This window comes from Colias croceus, chromosome 18 (assembly GCF_905220415.1).
Source record: "Colias croceus chromosome 18, ilColCroc2.1".
In the NCBI taxonomy this organism is placed as follows: domain Eukaryota; kingdom Metazoa; phylum Arthropoda; class Insecta; order Lepidoptera; family Pieridae; genus Colias; species Colias croceus.
Genome location: NC_059554.1, coordinates 6,059,212 through 6,077,290, shown reverse-complemented (window position 1 = coordinate 6,077,290; position 18,079 = coordinate 6,059,212). Strand labels below are relative to the sequence as shown.

General features: G+C 33.0%; 1 protein-coding gene across 2 annotated transcripts; it reads right to left on the bottom strand.

Annotated features, from left to right (window-relative positions):
- Nucleotides 1–933: 933 nt before the first annotated feature.
- On the bottom strand, nucleotides 934–17,203 carry LOC123699770 (protein UBASH3A homolog). 2 transcript variants are annotated; one of them, XM_045646790.1, is made up of 14 exons: nucleotides 16,916–17,203; nucleotides 16,110–16,350; nucleotides 15,748–15,943; nucleotides 14,359–14,445; nucleotides 13,823–13,992; nucleotides 12,635–12,773; nucleotides 6,324–6,419; nucleotides 4,008–4,181; nucleotides 3,851–3,915; nucleotides 3,491–3,657; nucleotides 2,566–2,732; nucleotides 1,995–2,133; nucleotides 1,790–1,899; nucleotides 934–1,631 (listed from the first exon to the last, which is right to left on the bottom strand). In XM_045646790.1, the coding sequence occupies exons 1-14, from the start codon at nucleotides 17,020–17,022 to the stop codon at nucleotides 1,381–1,383; spliced, it is 2,109 nt and encodes a 702-aa protein (XP_045502746.1). In that variant the 5' UTR covers nucleotides 17,023–17,203; the 3' UTR covers nucleotides 934–1,380. The 2 variants fall into 2 exon arrangements, with proteins under 2 accessions (XP_045502746.1, XP_045502747.1); XM_045646791.1 differs by lacking the exon at nucleotides 14,359–14,445.
- Between the last annotated feature and the right edge of the window lie 876 nt (nucleotides 17,204–18,079).

Genomic DNA, 18,079 nt, shown 5'->3' with positions numbered 1-18,079 from the left:
TTATGAAAGCTTATGGGAAGCAACAGTCTTTTTATAATGACGTATTTTGTGATATTTAAAGAATTTGAAGAAATTGAAAGAATTTAATTATTAGGTTTCTTTTCCATTGAATGTTTCATATTTAAACTCAAACTCAAACTCAAACATTTATTTATTCAATTAGACTTCTTCGAGAAGCACTTTTGAAACGTCAATACATATTTTTATCATTGACGTTTCAAAAGTGCTTCTCGAAGAAGTTTAAAATGTTTTCACGTTATTTTTTTATCTTCTATGTGTATCAAGTTGAAGTTACTAGTCATACATTGTATCCTGGATAAGGTTTTCTTTTTCTGTAATTATTATGAAACTATTGTTGTTATTCATAAGGTTTACCTTTTAAGGGTTATAAATAAAACAATTTATAAGAAAAAATAAACTTTATTGAATTAAAATTCAATATAAATTATAAACATAAGTGTTTTATTTAATACAATTTAAGGTATGAACTATAAAGTTAATAGTATCATTACAAAAAAGCATAAATATAATATCACATCACATAATTTTAAATGATTGTCTCTGATTGTAACATAAAACTGATAAAATATGACTATATAATACAGTAACGAAGATAGTTATAGTTACATATAGTTAAAAAAATTCAATACCTGTCTAATAGAATTTTGTTAAGTATGTGACATATTTTCTAGCATACATTCAATTGATTTTCTTATTTATGTAATAAGTAAATTGTTCTACGTGCAGTTTGATAGGTCAGCCCCCCTAGCCAAGTGGCTTTCTGTTAGCATAGCGTTCAATAGAATAGACTACGAATGTATGAGATTGACGTAAGCTGTAGATACGTTTGTCTACAGCTTACGTCAATCTCATACATTCGTAGTCTATTCTATTGAAAGCTACGCTAACAGAAAGCCACTTGGCTAGGGGGGCTGTTAGTGAATTCTATATGAAGTGATTTGATATATGACTAGATATTATAATAAATCAGAATGGCTGATACAATAACCTTAAAACTTTATGTATATTGGAACATGATTACTTCGTCTTATACCAAAGTGAACGTTATACAAAGTTTATAATAAACTAAGCTTAAACTAAATTAAACCTAACAATTTGAACTTATATTGGTGCAATTACAATAATATAGCAAAATATGCAGTCTTTATAAAGACGATAGCCTTATAGTCTACAGTTAACTTTTGTTTTAACATCGAAATTAGAAGTAAAACATTGCCACACTAATTTAGGTGTGTTGTCGCGAGGAAAATAACAAATCTTTAAACACAACTTATATGAATGTATCCAAATAATTTTAGTAACAATACATTTCCGTAAATTGACAACATAATCCTGGTAATAACGATACAAACATCCATTTTAAAGGTCCAAAAGCATTTTCCAATTGTACCTTCCAGAACTAGAGTTTATCGACGGTGGACAGGGGGGTGAGACAATCTCCCACGGGTTGGACTTCATGGCGGCGAGGGCACAGTATGGAATCCGCAGTAAATTAGGGCTTGTTTGGTAGGTGACGTCATCCTTGTATGATTTACCCTCCGCCAGCCGCTTCATGGACAACACCATGACATCTAGTGTTGCCGCGTGCCCAATGAATATAATGTTGCCACCTGTAATAAAAAAAGGTGTTATTTTAATGTTATCGGAAGTCGTCGATTTTTATTGGTGTCTAATTTTAATGTGCACATGATTGAACACGAAAAAAATTGAATAGAATTAACTTCTTGACAAAAATAAAATAAAGGTTACAAACAAAAATATATTGTACCTTCTGCTTCTGTATCTTTCACAGCTGAATGCATCACATATTGATTTCTTTTGAAGAAGTCGTCTAATGTTTCTGGTGTGTTCAATTCCAAGTCGACATAGGGTTTGTAGCTGGAAAAGGAAATAAAAAGATTATTATTAAAGAACATAGAATACAAAAATAACGATGTTACATACTGATTTATTATGCAAAGTGCAATACTTACTTCAAATCTACATTTAGTCCAGCCTTATGCATTTCCGGAGGAGTCATAAACGGAGCCATTCCTTTAGCGAGATGCCACATCTTGTATTCAAATAAGCCAGTTTCCACTCTTATTTTCACTGATGGATCTGCTTGCAGACCTGGAAATGTAACATAAATGGTTATATATTTATTTAGTTTCTAAGTCTCTCTAGTAAAATGTATTTTTAGCCGTTTTTAGTCTGCATTGATTTATTTGGACTGAAATCTAGAAACCATAAAACGTATGTGCTACGTTGTAGGATTAAATTTTAGTATTTTTGTACCAAATACACTTTTTACCCTATTGTTAACCACGCGAGCGTGCTAACCGCGTATGTGTCGGTGAACGTGGGTGCTTTTATGCGTGTGTACGTGCGTGTAGTTAGCGTTCGTGTGTGTTTGTGTGAGTGCGTGTGTGCGTGACCGGCGCGTATGTGTGTGTGTGTTTGTGTGTGTGTGTGCGTGTGTGTGTGTGTGTGTGCGTGTGTGTGTGTGTGTGCGTGTGTGTGCGTGTGTGTGTGTGTGTGTGTGCGTGTGTGTGTGTGACTCACCAAGCAGCAGCGCGTGCGCGGTCTCGACGGAGCGCAGCGCGGCGGACGCGTACACGTGGCGCACGGGCACGCCGGCCGCGCGCAGCCCCTCGCCCACCAGCTGCCCCTGCAGCCGGCCCACGCGCGTCAGCGGCGTGTCCAGCGCGTACGACTCCTTGCCGCCCACGCTGTAACGCGCACCAAAACGATTCATCGATTATAATTCGACAACTGTAAGCCGCGGTTACGTCCGCGTGGTCAAATGAAATTAACAGTATGATTGGGACATCATTAGCGTGCGAGATTCATGTCGAGTTGACGGGTTGTCTGAAATACGCGATGTTTTTGTGTAAATACGCGAAATTAGACAATTGGGTGAACTGATTTTTCGTGTGCTCCCATCGCGTTAACACAAACATTCGCCATAGCCCGCTAATGCAAACCTTGGCGCACTGCCCACAACAAACGCGCGTTGCAGATCTTCATCATCGTGTGACGAAGAATTTAATTTATTGTGCGACTTATTTACGCATTCTACGTGATAGTTAGGTTTTGTTGTCGATTGCGATGTCGATGCGGGTCAGTGTGCCATTCGCCTAAATGGTGCCTTATCAAGCTTATGCCAAGTGTCCTATTAACCCATTGAGCCCCGAGCGGCCCGATCTGACCACGACACAATAGATTTTCTATTGTGTCTGTGATTCCGGGGGCTGAGTTATTGCTTTCGTGTAATACAAATAGTTATACATCAAAATGGATCCTCTCGTATGAATGATTAAAGTGTTTAACCGTGGTATAAAGTAGCCTATATCGATTTGTAGCCTACCTTTATCTAGACAGAAAAAATAGCTCCGTCATGACGTGAAAAAAGGACAAGCAAACCCACAAACATACGAAAGGTTTAATAACTGAAATTTCAAAATAAGAAATATCAGAGCCAACTTACCGTTCACCCAACTTTTCCGGCATATTTAAGTCTTTTCTGACATATTTCCCATTGTTGTCGAAACAAAAAGGCACCCAAACACCATAAGTGAGATCAACTCTTTCGCCGTGCCGCATCGCAAATACCCAACGACGGTCCTTGTTTGTGCCATTCGTTGATTTTACGTCCTTAAATTAAAAAGATTCATTAATAATTTAAAAATTTAGTGTAAACGATTTGTAAGGTACATTAAAATAAATATGAATGTTCATTTTCAAACCACAGCTATATTTTCAATTAGGCAAATGGCATGCCTCACTACAGAGCACTATAAATAAAACTATCTACAAAAATAAACTATAAAATAAACAAAAAACCAACCTTGCAATCTCCATGCGTTTTTGAGTCACCATTATTGCATGCAGTGTCGGATTTCCAATCAACACCTTTTTGGAAAAATTATACGGTTATACGATTTGCAAATAAAAACAAAACACCCCTAATAACTCAATGAAATATAGAATATGCTTGCACACACCTTGTGTAACGTTTAATATGCCCTCGGTTTTATCAAGTTTGACTGTTTTCCAGTATGTTTCCCAATCTTTGTATGTCTCCTCCGACTTTTCGTGACCCAGTTCGGGCGAATCTTCATGGGGGTAGGCCGCCATCTCAATATCCGTCGAGTCCGACTCAGACTTTGAATCAGTTCCTGTATTATAAATGATCAAGTATAAACACAGGAATAACAAACGGTCAGTAGACATCGTTTGTGCTAATGACTTAATGAGTGATGCGTATTGTGTATATCAAACGACCCCTTGCAAATACGGCGCTATTACAACTGCCTAAGGTTGGGAGGCATTTTGATAGCGATGAACGGAATAATAATATTTGATTGATAGCCGATAGGCATGTTTTGCTTCAATACTTTGGTGTATTTGTGATTGTGTCGCATTACATTGCAAGCATTATGTGTATAGCGATAGTTCGATCCGAGACAAAGACATACCTTTATTGTATGTAAGGTTTATCAGAACTTAAACTGGAAGTGTTGTTAGTTTTTAATAAATAACATTAAAATGACAACAGACTATATAAGATTGGTATTGTAATATTAAAGATTGAGTTAAATCAAGTGTACAACAATTTTGATATTAGTACAGATAAACGTAAACAGAAAGAGTAACTATTTTAAGAGTCTGTCTGTAATCGTAAAATCTTACCAAATATTGCGTCTGTGACCGAGTGACGATAACAATGAGATTTATCACATAACAGGAACTAAAAAGTAGAACCTATCTTTTTCTAAGAAATTTAAACCATTTTTGATAATTTTGCAACTGTAAGATATAAAGCGTGAACATAAAATATAAAGAACATCGGAATACTTTCCATAATTATATTGTCATGTTGTTTTACGTCGAAAGGAGTTTTATTAATTACTAGCTTTTCGCCCGCGTCTACGCCCGCATTTTCAAAGGGAAACCCGTTCCCGTGGGATTTCCAGGATAAAACCTATCCTATGTGCTAATTCAAGTTACCCTCTATATGTGTGCTAAATTTCATTATAATCGGTTCAGTAGTTTATGAGTGAAAACTATAAATACATACAAACCTTTCCTCTTTATAATATAATTACATATATGTATATTAAATTATATTAATATTAATTATGAATGAGATCACTGTGAACCTAATTCTTATTTATAAACATTTATGGCGGAACTTAATATTCTAAAGGCTACTAGCTTTACCAACTTGCTGATATTAGTGTATTTTATCTTAATATATATAAATCTCGTGTCACAATGTTTGTCCTCAATGGACTCCTAAACCACTTAACCGATTATAATAAAATTCGCACACCATGTGCAGTTCGATCCAACTTGAGAGATAGGATAGTTTAAACATGTAGGTACCACGGGCGAAGCCGGGGCGAACCACTAGTACTTATATATTTCTCGTTTTTATTAAAAATACATAAGTTAAACATAATATGGTAATATCAAGAAGCAGGGACTCCCAAAGTCCCAAGGGGTCCATCGGCCACTTCAGCCCGCCAAATATACATATAATCAATTTCACAAATTCTGAATAAGTACCTATGTTATGTATAAAAATTTAAGTCACAGATCTAAAATACTATAAATTATCATTATCAAGAAGCGATGAAACCGGCTTTAACATTTAAATACCAATAGTGGTTTCATCAATTACTTAATTATGTTTTTAGTAATAACTAATGAACTACATAATTAAAGAGATAATAGATAACAATGATTCATATTGTATAATATTTAGTACTTACCTTATGAGTTTTTCATTAAATTCTCGAAATTTATGCAAATTAAAGATAAATAAGATAAATATTGCAATTAAAATGACGTATAAATACCTAAATAGTTGTTTGAATTGATTGTTACAATAACATATGCTAAGGCTAATAAAATTAATTTTTTTTTTTGTAATATCTGAAGACATGATTTTCATTGAAAATTAAATTAACTGTAATTGAGTACACGTGTCAGAAGCGAAACTTCTATGGCAAGATTCAAAGATACCAAAATCGTCACTTTATTCCATGACGTGGCGGTATTGCCATGACGCGACCATTAAATTTTACTCTCAATGCACCTAAAGAAGTTTCACTTCAAAAACAAATGTGCTTACTCAAGTTACAGAGTTCGGTCTGACGCCGAGTCACTAATGTCTACAAAATAATCTTTTAAAAATAAGCAGTTATTTTTTTTTAAATATACAAAAAATCCATTCGTATCTTTCACTTACACTTCGTAAATAAAAATATCATTCATTTGAATCGTTCAATAGATAAGTTTAAAAAATTACGTACCTAAATTAGTTCCCAGCGATATGGCTCTGTGTAGCGTCCATGCGTCCGACTCCGCCGTGCGTTGCGTGTACACAGCCGGCAAGTAACCACTCACACCTATGCGAGTTTATATCTTATTAAGTGTTTTCGTCAAAGCCTTAGTCATTATATTAAAAAATAATTCTAGGTAACGTTATCTTATCTCGTTCTTAAAACAATAAGAGCACATGCAATTTTTTTTGTCTTCTTGATGAAGAGCCTAAAAGATTTTAGTTTTATGTCGATTGATTACAAATTATTTACCTATTTTGTTGGCTGTTATTGTAAATAATATTTCTTTCTAATTATTGTTAAAATTCGAACGCCAATTAATTTCTACTAATATTATAAACGCGAAGCTAAGTTTTGTTTGGTTGTTCTTTTTACTACTAATGCCCGGTTCCTATATTTGAAAAACGATCCGTTTTAGTTACGAATAGTAGTATAATTAACCAAGCGTAAGCGAAAATCGTTCCTATAAAAAACGTCTCGTCAAGCAACTTACCGACGGCTTCCTACTGACGGATGGGAGGGTTACTATTAACGAACGGTAAGCATATTGTATGGAAAAGACAGTTTATCGCGTTCCTATAAATATTTTTAACGTCATTATGCTGTCAAAGTTACTATTCGTATAGCATTTTGTTTACCCGTCGATTTCGGGCGGTTAAATTCTTACTATTTCATTGTTTCCGCTTCAATATCGAAATTTGGAGTTCAGATAGTGATAGAGAAGTGTTTAATATTATATCGAATTTCGGAAGAAGATAGTGGGCGTGAAAAAGTATATATTATAGAGAAGGAGTGGATTTTTTTGCGACCCTGGATTCTCACGAATTTCAATTGAGATTTCGACTTGATAAAGAATCTGTTGAACAATTACTTCTTGAAATTTATCCAGACGTACGAATAAAAGGAGCCAGGTTAGTTTAAGGCCGTGTACTCGGTCCGTGCGCTGTTTGGCTCAAATATGTGATTTTTCAAACCAGATTGTCCATCAACCACTTATCTTACAAACATATGAATTACTAATAATTTTAGGAAATTTTATTGTCTATATAGTTAGTTAAGAGTTTTTTTCAATTAATACAGTATTTGTGAATACCATCAAGATAACTGAGCCGATGATTACTTGATTTCACTTTTAGTGTCAATTTCGAAGCTAAAAATATCTGAAATTGCTGACAGATCTAACACACAATTTTTTTTAATTAACTGCAAAAATCCTTATTAAAATAGTTAGTTAAAAGATTTTTTTATTTTGGACTCCTAACTTACGAAATTAAAATCCGAACAATGTGAATTTTTTTAGAAATTATAGTCGACAAAATAATTATTTTCACCAAGATATTTGACTTAGTTGAATGTAATTTATACATATTGCAATAAAAGAACGTCTTACTTATAAGATAAAATTTAAAAAATCAACTAAGGTACCTCTATTATTTTTCTACAATTTTTTTTAAAGTACTATAAAACACTGCGCGCGACCCGATTAAAATCAGTCGGCAGCGAGCCTTTCCAGAGAGAGGACATGTTGCTCGGCGCTCTCCTGTGGACCTATGCTGTTCATAGTAAAAGGATAGCGCAAGCCGCGATCTATCGTAATAGATCGCGGAGATTTTGACTTGCGTTAAATTGAATAAGCGCTCTTAATGGAGGCATTAATATTATACCAAACATGTCTAACCTTATTACATACCTAATTTATGTTGTCATTTCAGGAATCATGGGGTATCTCCATAACATCAATTACTGTTGACGCTGAGGTTCTATGCTTTAGGCACAATATATCGATATCAGTGGCAGACCTATTTCCCTTGGTCACGGCATCACGCGTGAACGGGTGGACCGATTTCGATAATTATTTTTTTATAATGTTCCTTGAAGTACGAGGATGGTTATTATGGAAAGAAAACATAAACATGTACCAAGGGCGAAGCCGGGGCGGACCACTAGTATATATATATGTCTATGTTTGCAATGTAGAAATCAATTTTTTAAACATTGTATTGTAAATAATAAAAAATAAATAAAAGTACATAATAAAATGGAATAAAAGTTTTATTTCTTTATAACTATGTTTAATTTTACATAGTAATATGTAACTACATAATATATGCCAAAGAACTGTCCTGTGATTCTTACGCGACAACCCTCCATCGATTATCATCTTCTATATTATATTCCTTAACGCTGTAATAGGCTCTCTGAACTAAATACATTTTTTACATAAGATTTACATTTAGCACTAACAAATTCTTTTTCTACCGTGTGTCTAGATATATTGCTTAATAATATACAAAAATTAATTAGTTATTGTGTGTTCAGTATTTCAAGGGCGAAGCCGGGGCGGACCACTAGTATATTTATATGTATGTCTATGTTTGCAATGTAGAAATCAATTTTTTAAACATTGTATTGTAAATAATAAAAAATAAATAAAAGTACATAATAAAATGGAATAAAAGTTTTATTTCTTTATTACAGTTTAATTTTACATAGTAATATGTAACTACATAATATATGCCAAAGAACTGTCCTGTGATTCTTACACGACAACCCTCCATCGATTATCATCTTCTATATTATATTCCTTAACGCTGTAATAGGCTCTCTGAACTAAATACATTTTTTACATAAGATTTACATTTAGCACTAACAAATTCTTTTTCTACCGTGTGTCTAGATATATTGCTTAATAATATACAAAAATTAATTAGTTATTGTGTGTTCAGTATTTCAAGGGCGAAGCCGGGGCGGACCACTAGTATATTTATATGTATGTCTATGTTTGCAATGTAGAAATCAATTTTTTAAACATTGTATTGTAAATAATAAAAAATAAATAAAAGTACATAATAAAATGGAATAAAAGTTTTATTTCTTTATTACAGTTTAATTTTACATAGTAATATGTAACTACATAATATATGCCAAAGAACTGTCCTGTGATTCTTACACGACAACCCTCCATCGATTATCATCTTCTATATTATATTCCTTAACGCTGTAATAGGCTCTCTGAACTAAATACATTTTTTACATAAGATTTACATTTAGCACTACCTAACAAATTCTTTTTCTACCGTATGTCTAGATATATTGCTTAATAATATACAAAAATTAATTAGTTATTGTGTGTTCAGTATTTCAATTATTGTGTGTTCAGTATTTCAATTATTACTTAATAATATTTGTCCATCATCCTTATTATGTTTGAATTTTTTGGCTGAAAATAAAAAGTTTTCCTGGTAGGTATTTGACCAATTTTTGCATTAAATGTGTTGGTCAACGAAGTCCAACATTCATCCTTTAATTTATTCGTAGAAGCATTAGTCTCCTTACTGGTTATAATAATTGAGCAATCTCGTCTTTACTCATAGCCTTCTTCGATTTCTGTAACAGAAATATATGTTTGACTTTAAAAGTGTCCGAAGCAAAAAGTAAGCGGCAGACGATTTTAAAGAAGAAATATAAAGGCGTACTTACCGGCGTAATATCCATTTTTAATAAATATATAAACAGTGGTCGTTGTATTGTTATTCTTTAATTATAAAACTTGACAATGAATCATCAATCAACAATGAATGACAATAATTTGACAACTGACAAGCAATGCACGCGTGCGCGAGAAAAACGTTCCGTTTTTGCTTTCTGTGTAACGCATTAGGTTGTTTAGAAGGAAAATTATCACGCAGATGTCTACAAATATATAGTTCTTTAGTATTAGTTCTTTATTAATAAGAAACTTTATTCTTAAAGTTTATAATTCGGCTGTATATTTAACTTATTTTGTCCTGAATTTTGTGTTATTTTAATTTCAATTTGGCTTATAACGAAACGCACATCTGTGAGTGAAGAGGGCTCGGTATTTTTATGACCAACGGATGTCCGTCGATAGCACGTCAAGAAATAAAATTGTGGAACGGTAATAACGACTCGTAGTTAGTTCTAGAAAAACGGATAGTAGCTTTGATACTATGACGATCCGTTGAATATAGGAACCGGGCATAAAACGCTGAAGCGATTCGAATCAAATTTGGTAAAAAGATAGTTTTAATACCGGAATTCGACAGAATTTAGATAAAAAAAATCTCCTAGACTGCATATGAAAGAGTAAGTCGCGCGAAGCCACGGGCGCAAAGATAGTATAGAATATATCCCTATCTGGCCACGACATTAATATCTATTATACTTTCCCTAGAATATTTACAGAGCAGATTAAAAATCGTAATTGTAGGTATATTTATTTATGAATTGAAGGCTCTACCTGTTTTTGAAATCAATAAAAGGGACGGAGAATACTTAAAAACAATAGGTTATTCCTTGAAGGATCTTATCAGATAAGCAATTTTAATGTCAACAAAACACCTATAAGATTGAATATGTACAGTAGGTATGTATTGATAAACTATTCACTACCAATATAAAAATGTGACCTTCACCTTCGATTGCATTGCCACACAAACAATACAGCTCATAGACCAAGTTTCAAAGATAAGGCTGAGGTTACAAATCGCCAGTCATTCTTATTACATATTTTCATAACGATAAAAATACGTAATCAAAACTTAAACACGATTAATAATTATTAGGATCGATATACAATTTATCTTTACTTTTAATTTAATCCGTGTGATTCAGATTTTTTGGGTAGGTACTAGGTATCTATTATTATGATAGTAAATGTCATCATGCACTAAATACATGCACATTTTAAAACTGTTAGCTGTAACTCAAGGTTCTTGAATTTAGATAGAGTCTAGAGATGTTGTGTAAACATATCAAATTACAATAACGTTCCTCGGACATGCTTTATAATTATAGTAAAGTACTTGCAAATGAGATAATGTCTCTGATATAATATCGTTGATGCATACTAGTTACCGACAAACATACACATAGTAGGCATGGGCGTTGAATCAACGGACTAGTTAAATTAACCGTCTATGTACATTCAACGATTCGACTAGTCCATCGCTCACCAACGCACTAGTTGAATTCAACGACTAAACAAAAGAGTCGAAACGCTCGTCAACGCGTCCGCGACGGTTAACTCTTCGACGTGGCCGTATAATAGTCCACCGTAGACGGTTAAACGACTCGTCGTAGACGGCTCGTCAGTCGACACGTTTGTATTAACTATCAACTTGCGACGCGACGCGTCGCGAGTTGATAGTTCAATATTTTTACCGTTAATTCCGTTTGACTTTTAATGAGATTACTATGATCAATGCTCGAAATATTGAAAAAAAAGGAGATTGATTTGTATTAATTTGATATTATTGAATTAAATAATAATTTAATATAAATTTATAAATTTATATTATTGAATTGTCTTAAAAATCTAAGATATTTTTTTTATTCAGTTAATTTATTACATATCATAAGGATTACCTACCTATAATAATATATTGAATAATGTTAATATATCGACTATAACTAACGACTTAAAACGACAAGTTAAATCATAAACAAAAACTTGATAATAGATAGGTGATATAATTATATATAATTGTTAAAAAATAGCTTTGACTTTTAAAGTGAAACTTTTATTACATCGTCTCAAACTTATTGGTCTGTGTAGCGCATGTTGCGTGACGCACGATACGTACGATAATTATCGTACAAATACGATAATTTTTAGTTAAATGTCTATAGTGTGAAAAAAAGTTTCACTTTTACCGTGGTTTCATAAAACCACACAACTTTTTTCTTTACTAGAGACAACCCTGACATTGAATTCTTTGAAAATCTATAATTCGTAATAACTTCGTGGTAAGAATGTGGAATTTTACATGTAGAGTGTAGACCTCAGTTCAAGGTAACGAACGTTCGATTACCAATACCGTCGCGCGTCGGTCGACCGTGTCAATCGTTGTCAATTCGTTTCAGTTTACACATCGACTAGTCGAAGATTTTAACTAGTTGATCGACTAGTTGATGAACGACATTTAACGGTCTAGTCTCGTTGATGAAAAATGCGTCGACGACCCATGCCTAACACATAGATCATATATTAAACATCCACAACACTCAAGCTATAACTGAGAGAGTCCGTTAAAAGCAGAATTTCAAATGACGTCAGCGCACCTATCATAACACGATAACATTGTAAAAAAAGCAATTAAATTGTGTAATTACATACATAATATTACGATTATTATGTAACACATGTAATACTAACCTAATAGTCTATACGTTTTCAAACATTTCCCGATGAAACTCATTGTGATCAACTAATTATAGACGTCATATTTCGATTATAAATGGCAAAGATAATACATTACCTGTCAGCCAAGAAGTGCCGTGCACCCAGCCGTCGGGAGAACTGTCAAATTGTTTTTCTTCAATGTAAATATAATCGCCGAGTACCAGCTCCAATTCGTCATTGGCTTCCGGTACATAACTTTGTGTTACTTTATGTACCTGATAAAATAATTGACATAATTTAAATATCTGTAAATAAAAATGCTCACAAATAATAACTTGATAGTAAAATTTCAAGGTCATGAATCTTGAATTGAATCTTGCTAAAGAAGTTTCAATTCTGACACGTGTGCTCGACACACATGCTTTTTTTTAATACTAGCAACTTCTCCTGGCTACCTCCTGCTGAGCTTAAGATTTGCTTTCTAATGTAAAATAATTTTTTTGATTGGTATCTTATCGGAGTAGTTTGAGTTAAATTGTAGCAATGACCTTCGGAGCCGTCTCTCGCTTCTCCAATGCAATAGTATATTGTATGTTATCAAGTACAATAAAAATTACTTTAACATTTAATACAGCATTATTTAATTTATTAGTGTTTCTTTCTACTGTTCAGTTTATTAAGACATTTTAACATCAACACTCAAAAAAGTTTTTTGATGAAAACGAGCGCCACGTGAATATAATTTCAATAGAATATCCGGAATCGAACTACGTAAACAATAAATATTAGTTTAGCACCCTATAAAATTATTTTTTATTGAACCATTAAATGTTACTGGTGTAATTAGTTTTTTTTTTTTTAAATAACATTTTTACAGCTCTACCATAGTAAAAAGAGAGAAGTAGGCCAATTCCCAGCATTTAGGACCTAAACACGCGAGACGCAGAGTTGTCACTTGTCACATTGATATTTTAATTAAGTAATTGTTTAAACAAACACCGCCCGCTAACAGCAATAGCGGGGCCGTCACGAGACCGGTACCAAAGTAGGAACCACGCGGCTTTGTAGTTTGTGTGCGTGCGTACGTACATGAACGGGGGGCGTGGCCAAGGGCTCCGCGTACATACAACCGGCGCGATGTACCTTTGTTCGAAGATAACGTACTTCTCTTTTTTACTATGGATCTACTGATGCAGTCTAGTATTTTTTAATAAAAATATTTAATTGAAACAATATTTAATTTGGTACGAGTATAGATATTGATCACGCCCGAAAATTTGAATCATCTTATTTAAATTTAATTGGGTATAAGAAGAAGACATACCTGATGATTAGCAAAACGGGGATCTCTGGAATATAGTCTTAGTTCCCAACTTGTAAGAGGATCAGGTTTCAGCTCCTCAACAAGGGCCTTTAATGCATCATACTCTGATTCCTCAAAATGGTATGCTAATGTTATGTGTAGAGACTTTACATGGGCTTCCAGATTAGTTGCTACAATACATTTTAAAGGAATTAGATAATAATAATAATCAGTATAAAAATGTCATCAAAAACATATGTACATGTTTCTAAATTGGTAAATAGGTATACGAAAATGGTTAGAGGTGAGTTGAAAGATATAGATGATAGACTTAGAAAAATGAAAACATTAGCACAAAAAAATAATACTGGCATCAAATCTATGAAAAAAAGCAAAAAAAAAAACATAAAAATAGCATACCTTACATCAGCATCCAACTAATACTATTGACATTGCAAACTAAAAATATAAAATAAATATATTGTAGTAATAAAAAATAAAAAAATCGAGCATTAATATCCACATATCATGCATGCTATCCGAGCTACAACTCTTACATATATCCTTCTCCTGAGGCATTGTGCACCACGGAAAGCAAGCACCCAACGCATCCAAATGTTCATAAGTATCCACTTTTACACCCACTGTATAATTAATAAGCTTGTTGTTAATCTATGTACTAATATACTGACAATAGGATCAAGGAAAAGTAATTCACATGTTGCAAGAAGCCAGAGTAATATAGAAGTCATTAGTAATAGAGGACATAATCGGCCCAAACTTCATTTTGAAATATTTATTTTGTCCTTTTTGAATAAAATATTAGTAGAATGAATATAGGAATTTAGGGCTAATTACAAATGTTTAATTAAGATTCATACATTTTGATAGAATGAAAGTATCATATAATATCTATACATATAATAAATCTGTAGAAGGGTCAATTCTGTACATTGAAAATATTGAAAAAATAAATAGCAGGGGGTGTTACTGGATCGATACCAAACCCAAATATGTGATTAAAAAAATTTTTGTCTGTCTGTCTGTCTGTCTGTCTGTCTGTATGTGAAGGCATCACGTGAAAACTAGCGGTTCGATTTCGATGAAACTTGGTATAATTATACCTTATTATCCTGGGCGTAAAATAGGATACTTTTTATCCTGGAAAAATACGTAGAAAAAAAATTAATCTTAATTTTTTCAGTTTTGTCCATAGACGTTGTTCCGTAGAACCGCGAACACACGTTGCGTATTATTATAGGCCTAGCCGTATTTGGGAATTGGGTCCAATAGATATTTATAAGATTTTATTGTCAGAGGTACTCAAAATGGAGAAATAAACCATCCACGCGAAGACCGACATCCGCGCGGACGGAGTCGCGGGCGGAAGCTAGTACATATAATAAATCTGTAGAAGGGTCAATTCTGTACATTGAAAATATTGAAAAAATAAATAGCAGGGGGTGTTACTGGATCGATACCAAACCCAAATATGTGATTAAAAAAATTTTTGTCTGTCTGTCTGTCTGTCTGTCTGTATGTGAAGGCATCACGTGAAAACTAGCGGTTCGATTTCGATGAAACTTGGTATAATTATACCTTATTATCCTGGGCGTAAAATAGGATACTTTTTATCCTGGAAAAATACGTAGAAAAAAAATAATCTTAATTTTTCAGTTTTATCCATAGATGTTGTTCCGTAGAACCGCGAACACACGTTGCGTATTATTATAGGCCTAGCCGTATTTGGGAATTGGGTCCAATAGATATTTATAAGATGTTATTGTCAGAGGTACTCAAAATGGATATAAATAAACCATCCACGCGAAGACCGACATCCGCGCGGACGGAGTCGCGGGCGGAAGCTAGTATTGAAATAAAGTAACTACTTGTATTAATCAAGACTGATGAGATGAACACTTTCTATTTATCCAAATTTAACTTACATATTGAAGATACTTCTTTCACAAATTGCATAGCCATTTTCTTTAAGTAATCAGCATGTTCTTCAGATATAAAGAGGCCCATAAAATTATGTGATATATATGGTTCAAGTTTAAGCTGACATGCTGGTGGATCCCCCACCATTTCTACCACTTGCTTCACTGCTTTTGCAAGCTGAAGTGATGCTTCATCTGCAGCCTACCAAGATGACGATGATTAATATTATAGTTTTTCTGGTCTGTTGTTTGTAATTTACAATAGAGGTAATAGTCAATGTTAAGAACTAAAAACACTCAATCAACATATTTTATAAATAAAGTATTGTATAAAAAGTACACTAATGAGTATGATTCTGTTAATTCACCTTAAAAAACGAGACAAGTGTTATGTGGGGTGGAAAATTATGGGCCCCATTCCAACTACCAATGGCCTTAGACTTCTCCCAGAATGCATGTAACTGACTTAGCAAAGGGCCAGTGGGGGTAGCGTAAAATATGTATTCCCTTGGTTGTTCTGTATCTATGAAGGTGTCATTCACATGTGTGAGTAGCCAATCTGAAGCTAGTTGTACACTGCGGTTACCAGTTGCAGCTAGTGCTTTTAAACTGAAATTTAATAATTAATTGAAATAGTTTCTTTTAACACACTTTTATTAGCTTATCCTCTATATTTGTATGTATAACAACACCTTAAGATAAAAATCCAGTTTAACCATGATTTTTAGTTTTTTCTTTTTAATCTATATTAATTAATTTAAAGACCCACTAGATAACTTATATTTACCAAAATTTCTAGTGTACAAAAATTCTGTAAATAAACAGTGATAAGCTGACAACAGGACATCATTCAATGCTTTTTGCATATTGCTCATGCTTAATACTATGTATTTACTTCAGAAAACTTATGTAGATATACTTATTTAAACAGTATTAGAGTTTATATTGATGGCCACGAAAGTAAGGAATGTTTTTAAATTGATATGATAAAAAAAAATGAGCCCTTTGTTTCTTTTCGGAGCAAACACAGAGACATCCTATATCCAATATTGATACTATTGTTTAGTTTTGCTTTTAAAATTTACCTATTAAATCAAATAAAACAGAAACCCTTCATTAATAAAAAAATATTTTATACCTAAATATTTTTTTTTTTATAAAATTTTTAACTTACGCTCGGTTTTTTGGAAAACCCATTTGTAAAAGTATTTGTAACGGAGATGCATCTTGCTTAGAAGTTTTACTAGACGTAGAAAATTTTCTAGGAGGAAGATTAGTCATATTCAGTCAGTTCAGATTGCAGATCAATAACTACAGGACTGTAAACAAAGCACAAAAAGCTCGAGTCCCATAAACCCAAAATCAAACAATATTCAATTTAAACTATTATCAAACAGTCTCAAACAAAAATATTTTTATCAATTTCTTTATAAACGATACGAAAATACGAAATCAGATAACCATTTGACATTTGATTTGAGTCATTTGAAATTGAAACCCGAGAAAATTTTCAAAAGTCAAATGTTTGTCAACAACACAGATGTCAGATGACAGATTTTTTATAATGTACCAAATCATGAATATAATCTATTTGTATTTGTATTTCTGTGCCACGGAAAAGGCCACGGTTTTTTTTTTACGCTCATAAGATCTGTTTGTATGTTTTTTATGGTGTTTGTATGTAACCAATAGAAGTAACAGGCTCCTTCTAAGAGCAATTAACCTATAGAGTTCTTATATTAAGACAGAACAAAATACATAATATTTTCTAATCTACTTACTCTTAGTCAATAACAGCATAAGCCAGATTGAGATAGCGATAGAGTATCTACACTGTCTTCAAACGTAGCGCGCCGGCAGTCAGTTTGTTTTCCAACCAGCTGGTGGGCTCAGTGCGTCAAGTGTTTTTAACGAAATATTTAGAAAATATAAAGTGTACAGTGTTTCTTTTTATTTGTCAGTGTGCTAAAATAACTATTGTATGTTTAGCAACCGGCTATCACTAGTCGAATGGGAGTTTTGGATAAAAACAATGTAAAAATATCTTTCCATCGGTAAGTGATTTTCAGCAAATTGATAAATATTTATGTTTTAAACCTATTTGAAGGTTTTATCAAGCGCTTTTTTGTAATTTTATGTTGTAACTGTAACATTTACCCACTTTATGGGGTTGTGGAATATAAAATAATGAAATAATTTTTAAAAAACGTCACAATAATATCACGTTTGGCATTTTGTTTACCACCGTAGTGTTGTAACACATCTAGCATATATTATCGATTTATGACAAAAAATCTATTTCATATTAACGTTGATTTATTTATTTTGTTTCATAAAT